The sequence below is a fragment of the Zalophus californianus genome, chromosome 14 (assembly GCF_009762305.2).
Source record: "Zalophus californianus isolate mZalCal1 chromosome 14, mZalCal1.pri.v2, whole genome shotgun sequence".
Classification (NCBI taxonomy): Eukaryota; Metazoa; Chordata; class Mammalia; order Carnivora; family Otariidae; genus Zalophus; species Zalophus californianus.
The window spans coordinates 48,644,288-48,666,531 of NC_045608.1; the positions used below are offsets into that span (position 1 = coordinate 48,644,288).

Below are 22,244 nucleotides of genomic sequence, written 5' to 3' on the forward strand. Positions count from 1 at the left end.
ACTGGGGAAATCTGACGGGCTTTTAATCATCTTGGACGAAAACAAAGAAGTCTGTTTTTGTTACTTTGTCTCTCATTGCAGGGCATTTGTGGATAACTTAGTTTAAGCCCCAAAGTCCCTGTTGGTGTATCCATTTACTAAACTGAAAGATGGAAAGATGGGCACTAGAAGACAGAGTTGCTTCTGATTCATCTCTCTGATATTAAATGTACACTAGTGGTTAGACACACCAGTTAATTTTTAAAGGCTTCCAGGGAAAGATAGCTATTCTTCAGTTCTCTTGCTTGGATGAATTGAGTTAAAATAATGTCTTCAGTTATAAGGAGAGATCTATAATTCTTTGTTCTCTTAAATCATTCATATACACATCACCAGCCACCACTACCACCACCAAAAAGCTATCTTTTTTTCGTCTCAGAGATGAAGATGACATCAATGATGTGACTTCCATGGCAGGGGTCAACCTCAGTGAAGAAAATGCCTGCATCTTAGCAACAAACTCTGAATTGGTTGGCACACTTGTTCAGTCATGTAAAGATGAACCATTTCTTTTCATTGGAGCTCTGCAAAAGAGAATATTAGACATTGGTAAGTGCAGACTTAAGATTATTGACCTAAGAGGACTGTCTGTTCCAGGGAAAGTGTTATCAAAAGAGACAGTGTGGATTGGTTTCCCTGGAACTCAGACTTAAATAAGGCTCTGGAAATAATCAGGATTTCATGGGTGTTATAGAAAGAAGTATTTCATTTTAAAAACTATTAACATAACTTAAATCATAACCTATGGTTTCTGGTTTAGATAATAGAAGTTAATATTTTACTTTTATTTCTTAGTGGGAGAAATATGTGTATATTTTTACTTTACGTGAATTTGTACATATGATGTACTGGTTTTTTTTTTTCCTGTCCTGTTCCTTTCTTTGTTGGACTAGGCACATATGTATACAAATGCATGCATACGTTACAAGTTCATGTTTATGAAATCTAGAAAATTCCAAGTATTGTGAAACATAGAAATGGAGAGTAAGTCCCTTTTTTCTTCTCTCAACCCTGAAATTCAAACTCGTCTTTACCCTAAAAGAACTAAATTAAAATACTAGGTTTCTCCCCAGGTCCACTGAGTAGTTAATAGGTGGCTGCCTAGTGTGTGTAGAAGGAAATGGAAGAGAATGTTCCAGTTTTGTTCTGGAGCCACACAGCTTTTTTCTTGTTGTTTAATACCAAACTTGCAGAAACATGAAAGACTACTTTCTCCCCACACTGACTGAAAAGCAAGACAGTTTGGAGAGAGATTATTGCATGTGAGTTATCTCATTTCATGTGTCCTAACCCTGGGACTTCTTGGAGTACCTTCTTCATGACCCATATCAAATTTGGGAGGTTAATACTAGTGACTTTTGAGTATACTTTAGTAAGGATCTTTGTATTTTATATTGAAGCCCTAACACAAAAATGTGAAGGTTTCTGATTTCTGATTTACACCCATAATATTTTTAAGGACTACAAAGTACATTACTATTACATAGTTTAAATCTAGTTCACAAAATAATAAAGAAATGTTTGAGCTCCTACTATATACTATACAAATTACCATTTTTTTCATTTCTAACATAACTTGGGTATCTGTTATCTTTTTTTTTTTAAGATTTATTTTAGAGTGCATGTGCGTGTGTGGGGAGAGGGACAGAGAGAGAGAGAGAATCTCAAGCAGACTCTGCCCTGAGTCCAGCAGTGGGGCTCAAGACCATGACCTGAGCCAAAATCAGTTGTCGGACACTCAACTGACTGAGCCACCCAGGAGCCCCTCTGTTATCTTTGTTTTATTATGAAAAACTAGAATTTATAAGCAGTTCAAAAGGATAACAGTTCAGAAGAGCTGATGGTAAAATGTTTGCTTGTGTTTTGTTTGACTTTTCCCCCCACCACCCTCCTCCCTCCTTTTCCTTTTTCCTTTTTCCTTCCCTCTTTTTCTTACTCTGTCTTTCAGTCTCTTTTTGCATATGTATTGTGTACTGTACAGGAGCCAGTTCCTTAATTTTGGAACAAGCATGATTCTTTTCTGTGATGGCTTGGGAAGCTTACTGGTATTGACTCCATGTAACCCTGTAATTATCTAGAGCTTTGATAGAGAAGAAGTAGATACTTAGCTTTATCAGTTCCTACCCCCTCACCCGACAAATTTTATTTCTAGCTTGACTTACACTTTGATTATATGATAGGAAAGTTTTTAGCATTGAAAGAACAATTTGATCATTTAGGACAGGGATGGGCAGTTTTTTTCTGCAAAGGGCCAGATAGTAAATATTTGCCACTTTGTGGGTCATGTGGTTTGTGTCACTACTGCTCAACTCTGTTACAAGGGCAGCCATAGAGAATACATAAACAAAGAGGCAAGGCTGTATTCTTGTATATATAACTTTATATATATTCTTGTATATATAACTTTATATACAAAAAGAGATCAAATTTAGTTTGCCAACCTCTGCTTTCAAGGAGAATTCTGGGAGTAACTATTTGGTATTTTCAGTTCTTAATAATTAAGCACAAACTTGTCATTTAATATAATGGAAAATTACAAAATTTCTTCTGAAATACCTAACCTTTTTAAAAAACAATAAAACTATAGAGTGTAGTTATATATTTCTAGGAATGTTTTCCATGTATAGTAAAATTCCATCTTTACAGAACAGCTCAGAACCAGGACTATTCCTTAATCACAGAAATTGTTAGGAGAGTTAACATGCCAGTGTTCTTCCTTTTTTCCTAATTACCTAAACTAAATTACACGGACATTCTATAAAATCATGTAACAAGCTTAAAAGCACCAACCAGATTTTTTTCATCAGTTATGTCAACTTAGAGTGTTTTATTTAAAAGTGGGAATTTTGGGGGGCGCCTGGGTGATGCAGTCAGTTAAGCACCCGACTCCTGATTTAGGCTCAGTTCATGATCTCAGGGTCATGGGATCAGGCCCCGTGTTGGGCTCCATGACCTCCTTCTCCCTCTGCCACTCCCTCTCCCCTCTCTCTCAAAGAAAGAAAGAAAGAAAGAGAGAGCGAGAGTGAGAGAGAGAGAGAAAAAGAAAGAAAAAGAAAAAGAAAAAAAATCTAAAAAAAGGGTGGGAATTTTTCTTACAGTATTTTAACTTGGTAACTTTGTCATGTTTTATTATCAGTGTAGTGATGATATTAGAACATTTGGACACTAAACCCTGGAACTGTTTGCAAGTCCCTACCCTTGTTTATTTCTAATATTTTTAAAATATGGATTTTTTTCTACATAGGATAAACTATTTTATAAATACATATGAAATTATTTTCAAAGTTTCTGTCCAAAACACTACAAATTTTTTTAAAGATTCTTTTTTTTTAAGATTTTATTTATTTATTCGAGAGAGAGAGAATGAGAGATAGAGAACACGAGAGGGAAGAGGGTCAGAGGGAGAAGCAGACTCCCTGCTGAGCAAGGAGCCTGGTGTGGGACTCAATCCCGGGCCTCCAGGATCATGACCTGAGCCGAAGGCAGTCGCTTAACCAACTGAGCCACCCAGGCGCCCAAAACACTACATATTTTTAAATGTTCATTTTCTTTCCTTTAAGCATGAACTAACAGGTCATCCCCTCTTCTCTTCCCTGTGTTTAGTTGTAATTTTATCATTGGATGGTTTTGAAATTGTGTCCTTATGTAGAAGGCCTTCACTATTTATGTATGCTACCTATTTTAGTAGAGTAGATTTGACTTTGTAGTGTTTTTTTTCCCTGCTTGAATCTAAAATTGGTGATGAATTCAGTTTTGCTAGACAGTAATGAATTATATTTTGAAGTTTTAGCTTAGGAGAAACTAAATAATTTTATATCTTCTTCCTGTCTGGTTTAGTGTAGCCTGCATTTTGGACCTTGAGAGCTTCTTTGAAGGTTCTAATAGGGGAATGCAGCTACTTGCATACCCCTGACCAAAGAGTGGCCTTTCTCTATCTAGGAAGATCATTCTTTTCAAGGGAGCACATAGCTTTGGGAGGGATGCACAAGGAACAGTGAGAGAGGAAGGGGACTGCGCCTTGGCAGCCAGATCAACTGAATCCACCCTGGTGATCAGTGGTGTGACAGATGTCACAGCCAGATAGCCCTCACATCCTATAACTTACACTTTTTTTTTTTTAAAGATTTTATGTATTTATTTGTCAGAGAGACAGAGAAAGCACAAGCAGGGGAAGCAGTAGGCAGAGGGAGAAGCAGGCTCCCGCTGAGCAAGGAGCCCGATGTGGGACTCGATCCCAGGACCCTGGGATCATGACCCGAGCCAAAGACAGATGCTCAACGGACTGAGCCACCCAGGTGTCCCCTATAGCTTACACTTTGAAGTTTAGCATTTATTATGGAATAATGTCAAAGAATGTATTTAAGATTTGTTGGCTTTTAATTAAAACTTGTTTTTGCTATACTGATTTCATAATTTGATGAGTATATAAGAGTATGTTTTAGATGAGAGTGCAAAACAAACTGTTAATGTTTGTTAAAAATAAATGCAGTAGCACTATTGAAAGCTCATTTAAATTAGACTACACAATTGGCTATATCTTTAGATTTAGGTCTCTCTTGATACAGGTTGGTTTCACTAAGCTGAGGAATTATTATGTAAATACTGATAAGGTCTTTTATAAATGAGCTTCTGCCTTTGGGTATGTGGTCCAAGTTGTTTTCCTGAATCTTTCTTTCTAGTTAGCCAAAAGAAGAATAGAAGTTTGGTTTATTTATGGAAGGAGATACATTGAAAGAGAAGGTATTCAAATGGATGGGTGACATGATAAGGCTTTGAACCCATTTCAGCTTGTAAATTAATTACCAGGTCAATTTATCAGAACATGAGTTAGTGCAAAAGAAGCATGATTGGTAATGGACAAAAGAAGTGTAGGTATGTCTTGTAGACAGGCAGTAACAGAGACCCACAATCTGAATTCATTGAAATAAATGTCATAAATTGTTAACGGTGTCAAACAGAGCAAAATGTAATTTTCTATTTTTTTAATTACTAAAATTAACAGAATATGGCACTAATTTCTGCAGTTACCATTTTCCTCCCTGAACACTAGACTTGATTTGTGTTCTTATTAACTTTGTCCTATAAATGACCTTGCAAGGAGAATGATTCTAGGGGCTAAGTGAAACAATGTCTATATTTTCTGAGGCTTCAGGCTAGGTTTTATTAATGTAATGTCTAAGATCTTTGAAGTTGTGACTTTACCAGGAAAATCATAATCTCCAAACCTTTATTCATAATGGGTATGACTTCCAGGGGGAACAGAATACCTGCTGTGCTAATTATTTCAATTATCAGCCACTACTAAAACACGTAATGGATTTTCTCTGCTTCTACAGGTAAAAAGCATGACATTACAGAACTTAACTCTGATGCTGTGAACTTGATCTCCCATGCAACACAGGAGCGATTACGAGGCCTTCTAGAAAAACTGACTACAATTGCTCAACATCGAATGACAACTTACAAGGTAAAGAAAATCATTAAAGAAGTACAAATTCTTCTCTTTCCTCTTTGTCATGTTAAAGATAGTATTTTGGTATGGATTCATATTTTAAGTATATGTTTAAAGGAAATGGTCAAGAGACATAGTTCATATTGGTAGACAAAAGTTTCATTCCTAATTTGCCTGATTTAGATATGCTTACATGACAAAATTAACACAGAGTTTAAAATTGTATCCGAAGCTTCTGTGTCAGTGTAGATTGAGATATGCATCTGTTCTGCCTGAGACATTTCCTACAGCTTTTGATTGGCAAGGAGAATATATTAGAATGGAATACGGATAGCTGTGTTCTCTTCAGTGCTCTGTGCCCTGTTAGCACTGTTGTTCCTTTTAATAAGTTAAATAATGGTATTGAGTGCGAATGCTGGTGCCACTGCTTTTTAGACAAATTAAATGGATGGGTCTTGTCTTTAGTGGTATGAACCAAATCACTTGCCATCATCAAGGTGAAAGCACTTGATTTATTTGTATTATGGTTTTGGTGGAAAGCAAATTTATTGGATGATGAGAGATTAAAAAATAAAAGATAACCTTTTCCCCCATACCAAGAAATGTTGGTAACTAGATTTTGTGCAACATGGTATGTGGGTAACCTTATGAGGTTTTCAGTTTGTGAGAATGGTCATTGTCAGAATGTCCTACCCATAAGTTAAAAGGAACTCAGAGAAATAGCAGCTACCATATCACTGGTAAGTTCCCTGGAGGAATCGTTCTATTTTCTCTACTTTCTGCTTTATTTAGAACTTTGGAAGAACTATTTATAATTGCTGAGGTCCTCACTTGTATAAATTTTTGTGAGAATTTGCAAGACTGACTTAAAAATAAGTGATCATCAGGAGAAAAGGCTATGGGGGGAAAAAACAGTACCAGTTATTTCTTTTTGTGTGTTTTCAGAATTAGTCCATTTCTTCTAGGTCCTGTTTTGTTAGCCTACAATTGTTTATAGTATTTCCTTACAAACCTTTTTATTTCTGTAAGTTCAGCAATAATGACCCCACTTTCATTTTTTATTTTAGTTCCTTTAAGTATAAAGCAGGTTACTGATTTGAGATCTTCCTTTTTTAATGTAGACACTTACTGCTATAAATTTCCCTCTGAGCACTGCTTTCGCTGCATTCTATAAGTTTAGGTACATTGTGTTTTTGTTTTCATTTACTTCTAAATAGTTTCTAATTTCCTTTGAGATTTCTTTGACCCATTGGTTGTTTGAAAGTATATTGTTTTAGTTTCCACATATTTGTGAAATTTCCAGTTTCTCTTTTATTGTTGATTTCTAGCTTCATTCCGTATGGGCAAAGGAGATTCTTTATGTGATTCAGTCAATTTAAATTTATGTAGACTTGTTTTGTGGCCTAACATATGATCTCTCTTAGAGAATGTTCGATGTGCACTTGAGGAGAACATGTATTCTCCTATGTTGGGTGGAATGTTCATAAAAGTCTGGTGGATCTAGTTGGGTTTTAATGTTAAGTCCTCTATTTCCTTCTTGATCTTCTGTCTAGGTATTCTTCTTATTGAAAGGGAGGTATTGAAGACTTCAGCTGTTACTGTAGAACCATATTTCTCTTTTTAGTTCTGTCATTGTTCGCTTCATACACTTGGGGGCTCTGTTGTCTGTTATGTATATCTTCTTGATGAATTGACTCTTTTGTCAATATATCATGTCCTGTTTATCTCTTTTTTTAAAAGATTTATTTGAGAGAGAGAAAGAGAGAAGGTGACAGTGGGGTGGGGCAAGGCAGAGGAAGGGAGAGGGAGAGAAACAATCTCAAGCAGACTCCCCACTTAGTGCAGAGCCCACCACAGGGCTCTATCCCATGACCGAGATCATGACCTGAGCAGAAATCAAGAGTCAGACACTCAACTGACTGAGCCCCCTAGGGCCCCCTTGTTTATCTCTATCTCTTTTAACAATTTTTGACTTAAAGTTTATTTAACCTGATATTATTGTAGCCGCCTCTGCTTTTTTTGGTTATTATTTGCATGAAATTTTTTTCCCGTCCTTTCACTTCCAGTCTATTCATGTCCTTTCATCCAAAGTGAATCTCTTATAGACAGCTTGTAGTCGGTCATGTTCGTTATGCATTCTTTTAGTCTCTACCTTTTGATTTGGTAGTTTATTCCATTTACATGTAAAGTGATTACTGATAAGGAAGAACTTGTGCTACTTCACTATTTTCTGTATCCTTTGTAGCTTTTTTTTTTTTTTTTGTCCCTCATTTCTGTCATTACTGCCTTTTTGGTTTGATTTTTGTTGTTGTTATATCCTATTTTGATCCCCTTCTCATTTCCTTTTGTGTATATGTTTCTAGATATTTTATTGGTGGTTATCTTGGGGATTACAATTAACATCCTAAATTTGTAATAATCTAGTTTGGCTTGATAATCAGTTTTCCTTTAATATTGGGATGTGGGAAAAATTTTCTTCCTTTTTGGGTTTTTACTGTAACGTCTTACAATTTTTCAAACCTGGATTCTCTCCTATTCCCGCCTCAATTGTATATTTTCAGAGATACATGAGTGCACTTTTATTTACAATAGGCAGTTTCTATATAAAATGTAACTGTACAATTTAGTATGGAATAGAATTTTTCCAAGTAGGGTTTACTGTTCTGAGTGTCCTCCAAATCTCTATTGTGTGTTCCAGCTTTCAGATGGAGTTCTTCTGTTGTATATCAATAGCATATGTTCTAAGGATTTAGTTGCCATAGGCAAAATGGATAATATCTACCCCACGTGGAACCTCAGTAACTTAGCTTAAAGCTAACACTTCCTTAACCTTTTGTTTTATACACTGCCTATCCTGATTGATTTTCCCCAGCCTGCCTTTCCCCACACTCATTCCTTAATACAGTTAATGCCACTGTCTAAATTTGTAGCTACATTATTATTCTTCTTTAAACAGAAGTAATAACCATTTAGTTATATTTGGATCTAGTTCAAAATTATACTTATTTTGTAGACTTTGATATTATAATAATCATTGTGTCACAGATTTAGCCCTGTCCTTATATTTCAGTTCGTCCCTGATAGGACTTTTTTTTCTGTACAGTGTGGGAAATTTTATCCCACGAATTTCACAAAAGTGAGCTTATTTTTATTAAAAGCAAAATTTCACCATCTCTTTGCATTTGACATCCATCTGCTTTTGATAATCTTTCACATGTTTATATATAATTATCTAATTAATCATAGTCCATAAACAGATTTAAGTAAAGAAGTAGAAAGTGACACATGCAATACAAAGCTTTTGATCTTGTTGCCAGGTGTTTTCCCACTGAAGGTATATTATCGTCTTCTGCATACCAGTGACTGTGGAAAAGCTTCAGTGTTTCTTTTCTTTAAATTAATTTATTTATTTTTGAGAGAGAGAGAGAGAGTATGCATGTGCAAGCTGTTGGGGGGCAGGGATAAAGAGAGAGAGAAGCCTCAAGCAGACTACCCACTTAGCAAGGAGCCTGTTGTGGGGCTTGATCCCAGGACCCTGAGATCATGACCTGAGCCGAAATCAAGAGTTGGATGCTCAACCGACTGAGCCACCCAGGTGCCCTTTCAGTGTTTTCTAGTTGAAAGGGGCTGTAGTGCTTTCTTTAGATGGGATTTGCTTGATTTGCTCTGTTATCATTTGGTCTGAGTCCTTATATTTTTATTGTTAAACCACCCTACTTAGGGGTTCCTGGGTGGCTTAGTTGATTGAGCGTCTGCCTTCGCTCAGGTCATGCAAGCCCCACATCAGGCTCCCTGCTCAGTGGGCAGTCTGCTTCTCCCTCTGCCCCTTCCCCTGCTTGTCTGCTCTCTCTCTAGCTTGCTCTCTCTCAAATAAATAAATAAATTCTTAAAAAAAAAAAAAAACCCACCCTATTTAGTGGTTCATAAAGACTTCAGTTAGACCAGGTTGGTAGACAGGAAGCAGTGTTTTAAGATTGGGGTTACTGTTGTTTAAATAAGGTTGGGGAATCAGTAGAATAGGGGAGGCATTCATTTGTTTAGCATCTGTAAGAATAAAGGAAGGATGCATTAAGCCAGAGGCAGTTGTATCAAAGTTGGGAGAAGGAGAAGGGATCTTAGCACAGGGATGGTATGGGGTTAAATTTTAGAAAGTCTGTGCTCCTTTTTAATTTAGTGTTTTTTGTCCTTTTAAAATTAAATTCTGTCAGTAAACTATCTCCAGAGTATCTGAGCACAAACATGGTAAAGATGAAGTATTTAAGAAACCACAGGTTATTATGTTTATGCCTCATGGTTGGCCTATAATGTATTCCATATTCTATCTTGTATTATTTAACTTTAAAAGCATTTGAGAATTCGTTTTGTATTAAACATGAATTAAAATAAGTAGCACTAATACATCCTTTTTCGTTATACTATGTAATACTCTTTTGATCTAGTTAAATACCAACAATAAAAATTTAATTTAGAAGGAATCTTGGGCATATGAAATCTCTTGGTCCCAGTTAAGTGAATCAACCATAAGCATGGGATAAAACAAAGATGGGATTGGTGCTATACCTATGATTCTAAGCCAGGCACTGACTGTTAGACTAAATGTTTAAAAACATTCAGTTTTCCTATTATACAGTCTCCCCCAATCTCCATCCCATAGCTTAAATGTCTGAATTACTGAGATGACTGTAGATGGCAGGATGTCTCAAATGCTGATTGGGAAGATTGCCCGCCGCTGCAACCCCCACCTCCGTCTTATGTGTATTAGAGATAGGTGATCATATCAGATGAAGAAAATTACAAAATATTTAGATTGGAAAGCATTGTCTTATACTCTAGAATATCAGAGTAAATGAAACTGTAAATTTTATCATTTTATGGAGCAAATTAAGACAAATAATTATACTTCTCTGTTATGGCTCTCATTTATAAATTGTATACTTAATTTCTTTGACTATAGTTTCTGCCCAAGTTCATAGCTTAAAGGAATCCTCAAAACAAGGTTTAGGATTTTAAATGTTTGCCATTTTATCTCATGTTACATTTTGATTGAAAATGTACTCACTTGCCAAGGTTAGACCAATCCAGCAGTGGAAACAAGGGTGATAACTTTCATCTTTGGTGTATTTTTTAGTGAGGCGATTGGTTTTTTGTTTTGTCTTTCATAGGCCTAAGATTTAATTAATTATACTAAGGTCTCCAGAGACAGACAATAATTTAAAAAGATTTAGATTATAGGTACATGTTACACTCTCTTGCTTTCTACTTCCTATTGTTAGGATCTGCTTGGCTTCTCTTTATCCCCTCTGAATGAGGCCTACTAGGAAAGCTCTGAAATTTAAATGCTTAATTACCTCTCAACTTTTAAGGATGACTAAGGTTCTTTTTTGTTGTTTGTATTATTAGAAATATAAATATTATATCCTGAAAATTTAGCTCCCTATGTATGTTAGTATTGTCGTTAGCTGATTTATAAGACCTAATGTAGAATGTTTTGCCTAGGACCATCATAAGACTTTCTGTTTCCTTTTTTTCCAGGCAAGTGAAAATTACATCCTGTCTAGTGATACCAGATCACAGCTCAAATTTCTCGAAAAGCTAGATCAATTGGAGAAGCAGAGAAAGGATTTAGAAGAAAGAGAAATGTTACTTAGGGTAGCCAAGGTAAGAGCCTCTGTGATTTATGATTGAACATGACCTGGCAAGGTTAGAATTGGCTTTATTGTTAGCCAACTGTCTTGTTTCTGCTAGGCTTTTAGATTTCTCTGAAGGATTTCTTTAAATGAAATTATTAATAAAATCTCTCGTAGCCAGAATGGTGTGGAACAGTGACTTTCAGTTAATTATTTTAATCAGATATAATCTTTTGTCTCCTCATTCTCAGTTTCTGTGTGCCTAGGATCATACCTACCACCCCCAAGTAAATCTGTTTGTTTAAAGATTTATTTATTTGAGAGAGAGAGTGGTGGGGGGTGAGGGAGCAGAGAGAGAGGGAGAGAGAATCTCAAGCAGACTCCCCGCCAAGTGCAGACCCCCAGGCGGGGCTTGATCCCAAGACCCTGAGATCATGATCTGAGCTGAAATCAAGAGTCTGGGCACTTAACTGAGTGGGCACCCCCCAAATAAAAATGTTTTTAAAAATATTCAACGTCTTTTTAGGGATATAATTTGATATGTGCCAAGTTAAACTAGAGAGAGGAAAGTTTGGAAATTTATGGGTAAAATTAGGATTAATTAGGATTATATGGAACAAAATATAGGATGAGCAGAAATGGGTTGGAGAATGAAAGAACAGGTAAGAAGATGTTTATCTTATATATAAATATATTTTCTTTCTTCTTTACTGAAACATTTTCCTAGACTATAGTGTCAAAAGGGGTGAAAGCTAGTTGCACTGTGGTTTGCCTTTTGTTGCTTCACATTTCTCCATAGTCATAGGGCCTTTGCGAGTAGTCATAAAGGTTGGGCACTAGACTGATTTTTTGGTTTTAAACACCTTAGTTTTAATTTGTAGTGTTATTGGGGCGCCTGGTGGCTCAGTTGCTGAGCGTCTGCCTTTGGCTCAGGTCATGATCTCGGGGTCCTGGAATCAAGCCTCGGGTCGGGCTCCCTGCTCGGCGGGAAGCCCTGCTTCTCCCTCTCCCACTCCCCCTGCTTGTGTTCCTGCTCTCGCTGTCTCTCTCTCTGTCAAATAAATATTTATTTATTATTTATTTATAAATATTATAAAAAATCTTTAAAAAAATTTTTTTTAGTGTTATTGGCAGCCTCCCCTTTTAGAGTATTTCGTATACTAATCACTTTTTTAAAAAATTAATTTAATTTGAAGTACTTCATACTTACAGGAAAGTAGTCAGAACTATATAAAGAATCCTCATCTCCTTTTCTCAGATGCCCCCATTTTTAACATGTTACTGCATTTTCTCCATCCCTGCATTTACACACACACACACACACACACACACACACACACACATACATACATCCTTATCATTATTATTCTCTTTCATCCCTTTGTTCTCCTTTGTTTCTTTTAATTCAGAGGGTTTTTTGTATATTTACAGTTGTGCAACTATCATGTCTAATTAGCCTTTCTCTGAAGCTTACTTTCCAAACAGGACATTCTGCTGTATAACCCCACCAAGTCGGGATGTGAACAATATAACACTGCCATGTAATCCACAGACCCCATTCAGATTTCACCAACTCTCTCAGCCCAGGCTCTTTTTCCTTCTTGGTCTATTTTCCCATTCAGCAATGTGTGTTTCATTCAACTGTCATCTCTTTTCAGACTCCTTTAGTCAGATTTTTTACTTTCTCTTTCATGTCTTTGACAGGTTTTAAGAGTACAGGCCTTACTATCTGTAGGGTGACTGATAATTCCTGGGTTCATCTGATATTTCCTCATGACTTAGGTAATGAATTTGTGGCAGGAATAATACATTCTTCTCAGCTGATCCTATCAAAAGGCAACCTTGATCACCCAGCTGTGTGGGTGCCTTCCAATTCTCTCCATTTCATATTCACCATTTTCCCTTTTGTAATCAGTTTTTCACAGGAAGCTATTTCAAGATTATACCAATATCCCCTTCCTCACCAAACCTCCATGTATCAACTTTAGTGCCCATAGATGATATCTACCTAAGTCAGCCACTTCTATGATGGACACTACTCGTAAATGTAAAATGGTAATTTTTTAATTCTCATCATATTCTACATTTATTAGCATTGTATGTGGAAGAGCTTTCCTTTCTTTTTATTCATTCATTCATGTATTCATTGATATCAAAATGGGCTTTGGATTTCTGTTTGATTCAATAGGTTATAATCCATTACTATCATTATTTATTTTGATACTCAAAGTCCTCCTGAGTAGGAGACCCTTCCAACTGGTACATCTGTTACTCATGTTTCCATCATTCACTGAGCTTATCCTTACTTTCTGTCTTTCTTATTTATTTATTTATTTATTTGAGAGAGTACAAGCTAGGGAGAGAGGGAGAGGGAGAAGCAGACTCCCCGCTGAGCAGGGAGCCCGATGTGGGGCTTGATCCCAGGACTCTGGGATCATGACCTGCACGGAAGGCAGATACTTAACTGACTGAGCCACCCAGGTGCCCTTATCCTTACTTTCTGGCACAATTTATTCCAGGCCCAGCTTGGACTTTTATAATGTCCCCTAACTGATCTCCTTTTCCTTCTACAATCCGTTTTTCATACTTTTGTCAGAATAATGTTTTCATAACAAATCATGCATGTCTCTGTTACTTGAAAGCCTTTAGTGACTTCCTCTTACACTTAAAATCCAAACTTCTTACCAGATTTTAAAAAGTACCCACCCACCACTCATATCCCTCCCTTCTTTACTCGCTCTGCTCCAGTCACACTGACCTTTGAGGGTGCCAAGTGTGCATCATAGACTGCTAATTAGTCAATTCAACCTGAAAGTTGAGGTCCCATGTCTTACATCTGCTTTGGCCTTTACCGTCTTAGAAAGTTGGTATTCTCTTCTTTCCAATTGCTTAGGCTAGAATCCTAGGAAATCATCTTCAATTCTCCTCTTTACTTCATACCCTATATCCAGTCCATCAATGAATCTAGTTGGCTCTGCCTCCAAAATATATTTCAACCTAATCTTACCTGCTATGACATTAGTCCAAGTTTCCCTTATCTTTTTCTAAAACCACAGTTGTTTTAGAGCAGTCTCCTGAGTTGTTCTGTAAGCCTGTGCCTCTGATCTCGGATCCCTACAGTGCTGCATTCGCTGCATAGCAGCCAGAGTGCTCTTTCTAAAGTGTCAGAGCAGTGGCATCTCACTCCTGTGTTCCAAGCCCTTTTGTGGCTTTTTTTTATGACTAGAATTAAACCTTAACTCTGTATCTTGGCCTACATGGTCTCCAACCTTATCTCTTTCAACTTTTCTCATGGTCCAGCCACACGGACCTTCCTTCTTTCCTCAGTTTTACCAAGCTTGTTCCCATTTTAAGGCTTTTGCAATGACTGTGCCTTTTGCTTGGAGTATTCTTCCCCCAGAATTTTGTGTGGCTGCCTCCTTGTCTTTCAGAGCTCGACTCACATGTCACTTTTCAGATGTCTTCTCTCCTGTCCTTGCTAAAGAAGTACCCCCTACCACACACACTCCTTCTTCTTTCTGTCACATTGTCCAATTTTCTTTATAGCACTTAGCAACTATCAGTAATTGTTTTTTAAAATTTTTCCCCATCATAAATGTTTTACATATCATAAGTGTATTTAATTTTTATAAAATTTTTTGCTGTTTTTCTCTTCTTAAAATATGTCACTTGAAAGCAGAGACTTTGTCTTACTATTTCATTTCTGTATCTCCAGACTCAGAATAGAGGCACACAGAGTAGAATTTATCTATGAATAATCAATAAATATTGGTTAAGTGATAAAGACTTGATATTCAAATATGCTCATTTCATACTGGGGCAAAAATCATACACTCAAAATGTATATGTATATACATACACACACATTTTTAAGATAAATACGTTTATATACATGCTTATTGTCTCATATCATAGGTGGAATAATAAAGGAGTTTATCTTAGTTTGGGTTAAGTTGTATTAGTAGATAGAGGACAAAATGAAGAAAAAAGTTACTAGCTTTTGGTAGCCTTATTTAAATTTAATTTAAACACTCTTGGGGCGCCTGGGTGGCTCAGTCAGTTAAGCAGCTTCCTTCGGCTCAGGTCATGATCCTAGGGTCCTGAGATCAAGCCCTGTGCAGTGGGGAGTCTGCTTGTCCCTCTCCCTCTCTGCCCCCCAACGCCATCCCCACTTGTGCTTTCTCTCTCTCTCAAATAAATAAATAAAATCTTAAAAGAAAAAAAATTACAAGGCACTCTTAAATCTAAATGGTTTCTTTCTTGTACTTCCCTTTAACAAAAGTACTGCTACATCAGTAAAATGTATCAAGTAAACTTAGTAAATAAGAAAATACTTTTAGCTTTTATTTTGCTAGCTATACTTAATTAGCTGATGTTGCATTTTATAGAACAAATATTCAGATTTATAAGGACTTAGATAACTTTGTTAGAATGAAAAAAAAAGAATACTCCTGAGCATATTTTTCAGTGGACAAATGTTCATAGTGTCAGAAATGAAGTTCCTTACCACTTGTTTCATCATAGCATTGCAGGTATAGAAGATAGCTCTCTCCTTAATAGCAGTCCTGTTAGATTGTTCAATTTTGAATGTTGAACTGAATCAGTATGGAAAACAGTATTGAATAACATTTATTGGACATTTACTTGTGCATAGCATTCAATTAAATGCTGTGGAGGACCCAAAGATGACAAGATACTCTAATGAAAACATTGCGATGTATTTCCTACTTAGTTTTTGAGAATTATACTTTTAAAGAGATTGATTTGGTTCAAAGTCAGACTCCTGATTTTATCTTAATTTATTTATTTTTAAGTTTTTATTTTAATTCCAGTTAACATACAGTGTTATAGTAGTTTCAGGTATACAATATAGTGATTCAACAATTTCATACATCACTCTATGAGGTTCTTGATTTTAATAGTCCTTGAAATAACATGTTTTCCCAAAATGGCTTTATCTGAAGATTAGCCAGTGTTGATTGCTTTCCTTCTTTGAGCCAGCAATTATCCTTCTTTTCTTTTCCTTCATCTGTACCATCCGTTTTTTAGTTTTTAGTGTTCTAACAAGAACAACGTCATGCCTCAACTGGACCTGACTGACATTGTTAGCATCATTTTCTGTATAAGCTTCCTTGGGGCTAGAACTGCAGCAGCCAGCCCAGATGATGAGAGGGAGGGGGCGTAAAGGAGGGAGTGCACCAGACTGGATTGAGGCATTTTTCCCTGGAGCTAAGGTTTTCAATCACAAGAGAAAATTGTCATTTATTAAATATTTAACAGCAACTATGGTGTTTAGATGCTAGTAATTTCTATTAAAATTTTCTTTTCTTTTGATAGAGTCGTTCCAATAAAGAAGATCCAGAACAGCTGAGATTAAAGCAGAAAGCCAAAGAGGTAGGACTTTCAAGTTACCATGCTTGTCTTTGTGTTGGAGGGAAGGTTGGCAGCTCTCTCCTGGCAATTAGGTCAGGGTTTATTTTGCTGCTGCATACCATTTGCAGAAGCCTTGGGGAAGGACAGGAACTGCTGAAGGCAAGGGCAGTACTTCAAATGAGGTCAATGAGTTATGTGCTCTCTTTTTAAAATTTATTTTCAAGGCTTAGGCCTGTCTAGAAATGGCTCTTTGTAAACTGCAGCAGTGTACTTGGAGGAATATAACGTGGGATTAAAAAAAGAAAAAGAAAAAGAAACTTCTGAGATTTAGCATCTGGGACTGTACAATAGGCTACATTTTTCCAGGGTAATTGTTCGTTTTGTAAATCTGATACTGCTTATAATTCTTTGGCTGGGAGGTGGTACTGGGATTTAGTTTTAAATGGAAAACGCCTCTGGCTTTTAATTTTCTGGGCCCAGCAGTTTTCTGTTCTGGAATGGAGCCCTTGTTTCACACAGTTCATGTTTAGCTGCAGGGGTTTTAGTTTATAGCTTAGACTGGTTAAGCTTTTACTCCCAGAGGCCTCTGCATAGCAACTGTAGAAATCAACAAATAAGTTCATTTATGTCTGCAGCCTCCTCTCAGTAGCTGACTTTTTACATTTCCCAATATCCATTTCCTGACTTTTCTAGCCCCAGAGAAAAAAGCTCCACTAATTGGAGCTTATTTTAATTGAGGCTTAATATTGGATCTCACCGGAGTTGCCCCCAGAGCTGCTGAGAACAGAAGGAAATGAAAGTACCTAAGGTTGAAGATGTGGTGTGTGTTTGGGTGTGTGTGTGTGTGTGAAATTTTTCACTTGACCTACAGATTCTTTTCCCTGCTGAATAAATCATCAAGCCTGTTCACATTTCTGATTAAGGATCTGACAGCAGACGATAATAAAGACAATTGAGGTGTGAGACGTGTGATATGGAGCTGAAGAAATTGGTTTCTATAGTTACTTGACTGATTTCATGCAATTTTTAAGGATCTTTGTGCTAAATAAGAGTGATTTCCTGAGCAACCTTTTTCCTTAACTGTGCCTCTTGAACTATGAAATTTGTTGTTGCTTAACATTGCAGCACTCGGCTCCTAGGTGCCAGCAGCAGCAGGTTATTTATGAATGTTTTAAAGGCCCTTATTGTTTGGATTAATGTAGGAGCTGAGGCAAAACAAATGGAAATCTAGTAAGATTCTTACAATCAATGTGGTGTATTTTCACTAAAAGAGAGAAGGAAAATGCATGAACTCTGCATGGAGAGGTTTCCGGATTGAGATGAGGAGAACTGGAAAGGGAGAACATTAGGAAGGATCGAAGCCAGAAACATTTCATTTCAACAACAGAACACTTCTCATACTCATTTCTTTTTCAGTGGAAAATGTATCTAAAGATATTATCCAAAAAATTAGTATGAGAACCTTACCAGTTACCCTCTTTAAGCAAGCCTGGCTTCATAGGTTATTTGGGAATGGGCAACCTATTGTTGCTCTGAATCACGGGCATTCCTCTTTGTTTTAATTAAGAACTGATTAGATGCTTATCTTATAATTCCATCCACTTTTGGGAAAATATATATCAGAAAGCTTGCTCTTTTATCTTTAAAAATTTTATCCCATCTATTCTGCTTTCATAAACCTTCATAAACATCTGGATCGATTAATTTTTCCTTCAGGTTTATATAGGTTTGTTTTCTTTGGTTGGTTTTTCTTTTAATATTGTGCTTAATTATTCTCTAAGGGATGAATAGATGGACAGTATTTTTCAAAGAAAACTGTAAAAGTAAATGTGAAAAAAAATACCTTTTAATGAGAGCAGGTGGTAGCAAACTTGGTTTTCCCCCTCTTTTTTACACCTCCATTTCTTTTTCCTAGCAAGATTTAAAGGACTGTATAATTTCTTTTTTTTTAAAGATTTTATTTATTTGAGAGAGAGAATGAGAGAGAGAGAGCACATGAGAGGGGGGAGGGTCAGAGGGAGAAGCAGACTCCCTGCCGAGCAGGAAGCCCGATGCGGGACTCTATCCAGGGACTCCAGGATCATGACCTGAGCTGAAGGCAGTCGCTTAACCAACTGAGCCACCCAGGCGCCCTGTATAATTTCTTTCTAAAATATTTTAAAAGTTTTCTAGTTGCTTACTATCCTAAATCTTTCTGTTAAAAAAAAATATATATACTGGCCTCATTCCAAGAACAGAGCCACTGTGTATTAGTTGCAAATGTTTGATGAAACTACAATATGTCATTTGTATCATTCCTCTGTCCCCTAGAGCTTTTAATAACTTTAATATTCTAAGGGGCTCCAGTTTAAAATCAAACACACAGGGATGCGATATTTTGTCTGGTTGCAAAAGTCATTTGACCTTATCTTAATATATAGTTGAACTGTTCTCTTGTATGGCAATTTGTAAGGTTATCATTTGGGATATGCTAATTGTTAGCACACTGGTATAAACTATAAAGCTTTTGTTTGTGATTTTTTGGTATTTGGCTCTCTGGGAAGTTTTCTTTGTTCATTTGTGAAAATTAGCACAGATTCCTTTCAGTTGCTTGATTTGAAATTGGTTTGCTTTCTTTTTCCAGGTGACTACCTACCTACCAAGCTGGTCATAGGAAATAGATTAAAGACAGTACCTTTTAAATGCAGAGCTCTGAGGAACTGTTTAGAGAAGTCGTAGGCTTTATTGATCCTGGGATATGTTTTAACAGTGATGTTTGTCATATAAATATTAAATCATAACTTGAATCCCCTCCATACATAATTTTATAATCTGTGGTGGTTTCAACTGTTAAGGACTAGAGTTTTGATCTTGATCATTTCTCCTGTGCGTTTTCTTCTCTATTTTAGAGTCTGTTCATTTCTTCTTTGCATTCTGGGTATAATGACAAACTGTGTTAAATCAAGTACGTTTTTATAAAGGTGTTTAATAATTTCTTTTCATCCTTCCTATAGACTTCTTACAATTTTGTCATTCTTATTTGGCACTTAGAAAAATAGGCTCCCTGTGGGATTTGCCTCCAGTCCAGTCTCAGTCCATTGAAGTGGCTCCTGCTGCATACTGTTCTTATTGACTTGACAGGTTATCTGTCTGTTTGAAAACCTTATTGTTGTTTGGCTAAAATGTCTATGGGTATCTCTGTAATTCAGATATTTTAGTTTCAACTTTGGGGATGTTTCCTCCCCCTCCTTTTTCTGTTTTTGCCTGGAAAAAAAAACCCCACAACAGTATTATAAGCGTTCTCTCTCTCTCTCTGTTGTTAACTTTATATTTTAAATATTGATACTTTTAAATTCCAATTTTTAAAAATTTTCCTACTTTTCCTAAAATGTTAAGTACTGACATACTTCCGTTTTTACCATCTATTTGTGAAAGGTTTTAAATAGATTACTAATTGCCAAATTCTAACTTCAAACAAGTAGGCACATCTTTGTTTAATGCAGCTGTAGACTTGTCGAAATATGTACCGTGTGTCCTAGATTACCATCTAGCCTTCGACGTTTTCCTTTCTTACCACATCATTCAGAATTCTGAGGAGCAAGCCACCTGACCTTGTGGTTCATATATCCTGATTCCTTAAACATTTGTTATATATACTGTGACCCTTATTTCCTTTTGAATATCTTATTTCTCCTTTGGGAAATGTGAATTCAGCACATCTGTGCAGAGTGAGACAAAGAATTCATTTACTTCCTTTTAACAGTTCCTAGCATTCCCACTTACATTTGTTATCAGACAATAGAGGAAAGAAAAAGAAATGCAAGACCTGTACCTGCTGGCACATTAGCTCCACAGTGCAACCTGTAGAAACTGGGCAAAAGAATAAGTATTAAATGATTAAAATTAGAAAACTTGTACCCTCAAGTATTTAGGATTTTTGTTTATAGAGAACATAGGACATAAAAAGTAGTACAATTCTCCACATACGAAGTATTATTGTATAAGAATAAAATACTGTATTATAAGGTATGTTACTTCATTATGAGAAAGACAAAAGATTTTTTTTAAATGCAATTTTTATAGATATAGAGTCAGTGAAATGTGATAATTAAGGCTAACTATTAAATTAATAGCAATTTGTATCTAAAGTTTTATGTTTGTTCTGCATGAGCCAAAACTCATGTAACACTGGACAGGACTAAGTGAAACTTGTCATTAAAAATATATTCTAGCAGTCCAATTAATTTAGTATGGAGAAGGCATTCGTAAAATGACAAGTTGTGGAAAGCTTGTGTACATAGAGAAACAGATGCAAATATTTCAAAGCATTGACAGTCTAGGACCATGGTTCTCAAACTCCGGTGTACATGAGTATTATCTGGAGGGTTTGTTAAAACCCAGATTGCTGGCTCCATACCTAGAGTTTATGATACAGTAGGTCTGGGTGAGGCCCGAGAGTTTGCATTTCTAACAGATTTCTAGGTGATTTGCTATTGTTGCTGCTGCTCTGGAGGTCATAGTTAGAACCATTGGTCTAGGAGGGGAAGGAAGAAAGAGGACTTTTAAAATCCATCACTTTTATTTATCTATTAGAGAGAGAGAGCACAAGCAGGGAGGAAGGGAGAGGGAGAAGCAGACTCCCCTGCTGAGCAGAGAGCCGGATGCGGGACTCAATCCCAGGACCCTGAGATCATGACCTGAGCCGAAGGCAGACACTCAACCGACTGAGCCACCCAGGCATCCCTACACTCATTTTTTTAATGGATACTTTTCACAAGAGACATTTATTGGTTGTATCTCTTGATTGGTATGCGTTACCTAGGAAAGATAATATTTTGTTTAAAGCTTCATCAGAAGGGTGTATACATTAATTTTGAAGTATGGGATTTGTATGGCTTGAGAGACCTTCTACCCTTTTGGTAGAAGAGGTACATATTATAAATGAAATAGCATTGAACTAGAAGTCAGGAGTCTTCAATTCTAGATTCAGCCTGCCATTGTCTGCATCTCACTTTGGGGAAGTTACTCCTTTGAACTTACTCCCATTTCCTTCTACAGTCAATCCTTGAACAATGCATGAGTTAGGGTAGCATCCCCCTGTGCAGTCGAAAATCCACATATAACTTTTTTAAGATTTTATTTATTTGAGAGAGCACACACATGAGTGGGAGGAGGGGCAGAGGGACAGGCAGAGTCCACTCTGAGCAGGAACCCGACATGGGGCTTAATCCGAGAATCCTGCAATCATGATGTGAGCAAAGTCAGATGCTTAACCGACTGAGCCATGCAGGCGTCCCACATATAACTTTTAACTCTCCCCAAATGTATCTACTAACAATCCTCTGTTGATGGGAAACCTTACTGGTAACATAAATAGTTGATTAAAACATATTTGTAAATTCTCTATATTATATACTATATTTTTACACTAAAGTAAGCTAGAGAAAAGAAAAGGTTAAGAAAATCATAAGAAAAAATACAGTACTACACTATCATATCAAAAAAAAGTCACCTATAAGTGGAACCACACAGTTCAAACCCATGTTGTTCCAGGATCAACTGTATTTAAAATTAATGTAACAGTACTTGCTCTACTTATGTTACATAGCTATCATAATTTAGGGAAAGGTCAGGCATAAAAGGAAAAAATAATAGCTTTAAGAACATTAGCTATAGAAACATTTAAGATAGGGCACCTGGGTGGCTCAGATGGTTGGGCATCTGCCTTCGGCTCAGGTCATGATCCCAGGGTCCTGGGATCGAGTCCCACATCG

The 22,244-nt window shown here is 36.6% G+C and overlaps 1 protein-coding gene across 1 annotated transcript in view; it reads left to right on the plus strand.

Moving 5' to 3' along the window:
• Positions 1–22,244, plus strand: part of TAF4B (TATA-box binding protein associated factor 4b) — a 124,643-nt gene that overhangs the window by 63,050 nt on the left and 39,349 nt on the right. The window contains 4 exon segments of the mRNA XM_027577153.2: positions 419–588; positions 5,376–5,506; positions 11,024–11,149; positions 16,456–16,512. Coding sequence (XP_027432954.2) covers positions 419–588; positions 5,376–5,506; positions 11,024–11,149; positions 16,456–16,512 — 484 coding nt within the window.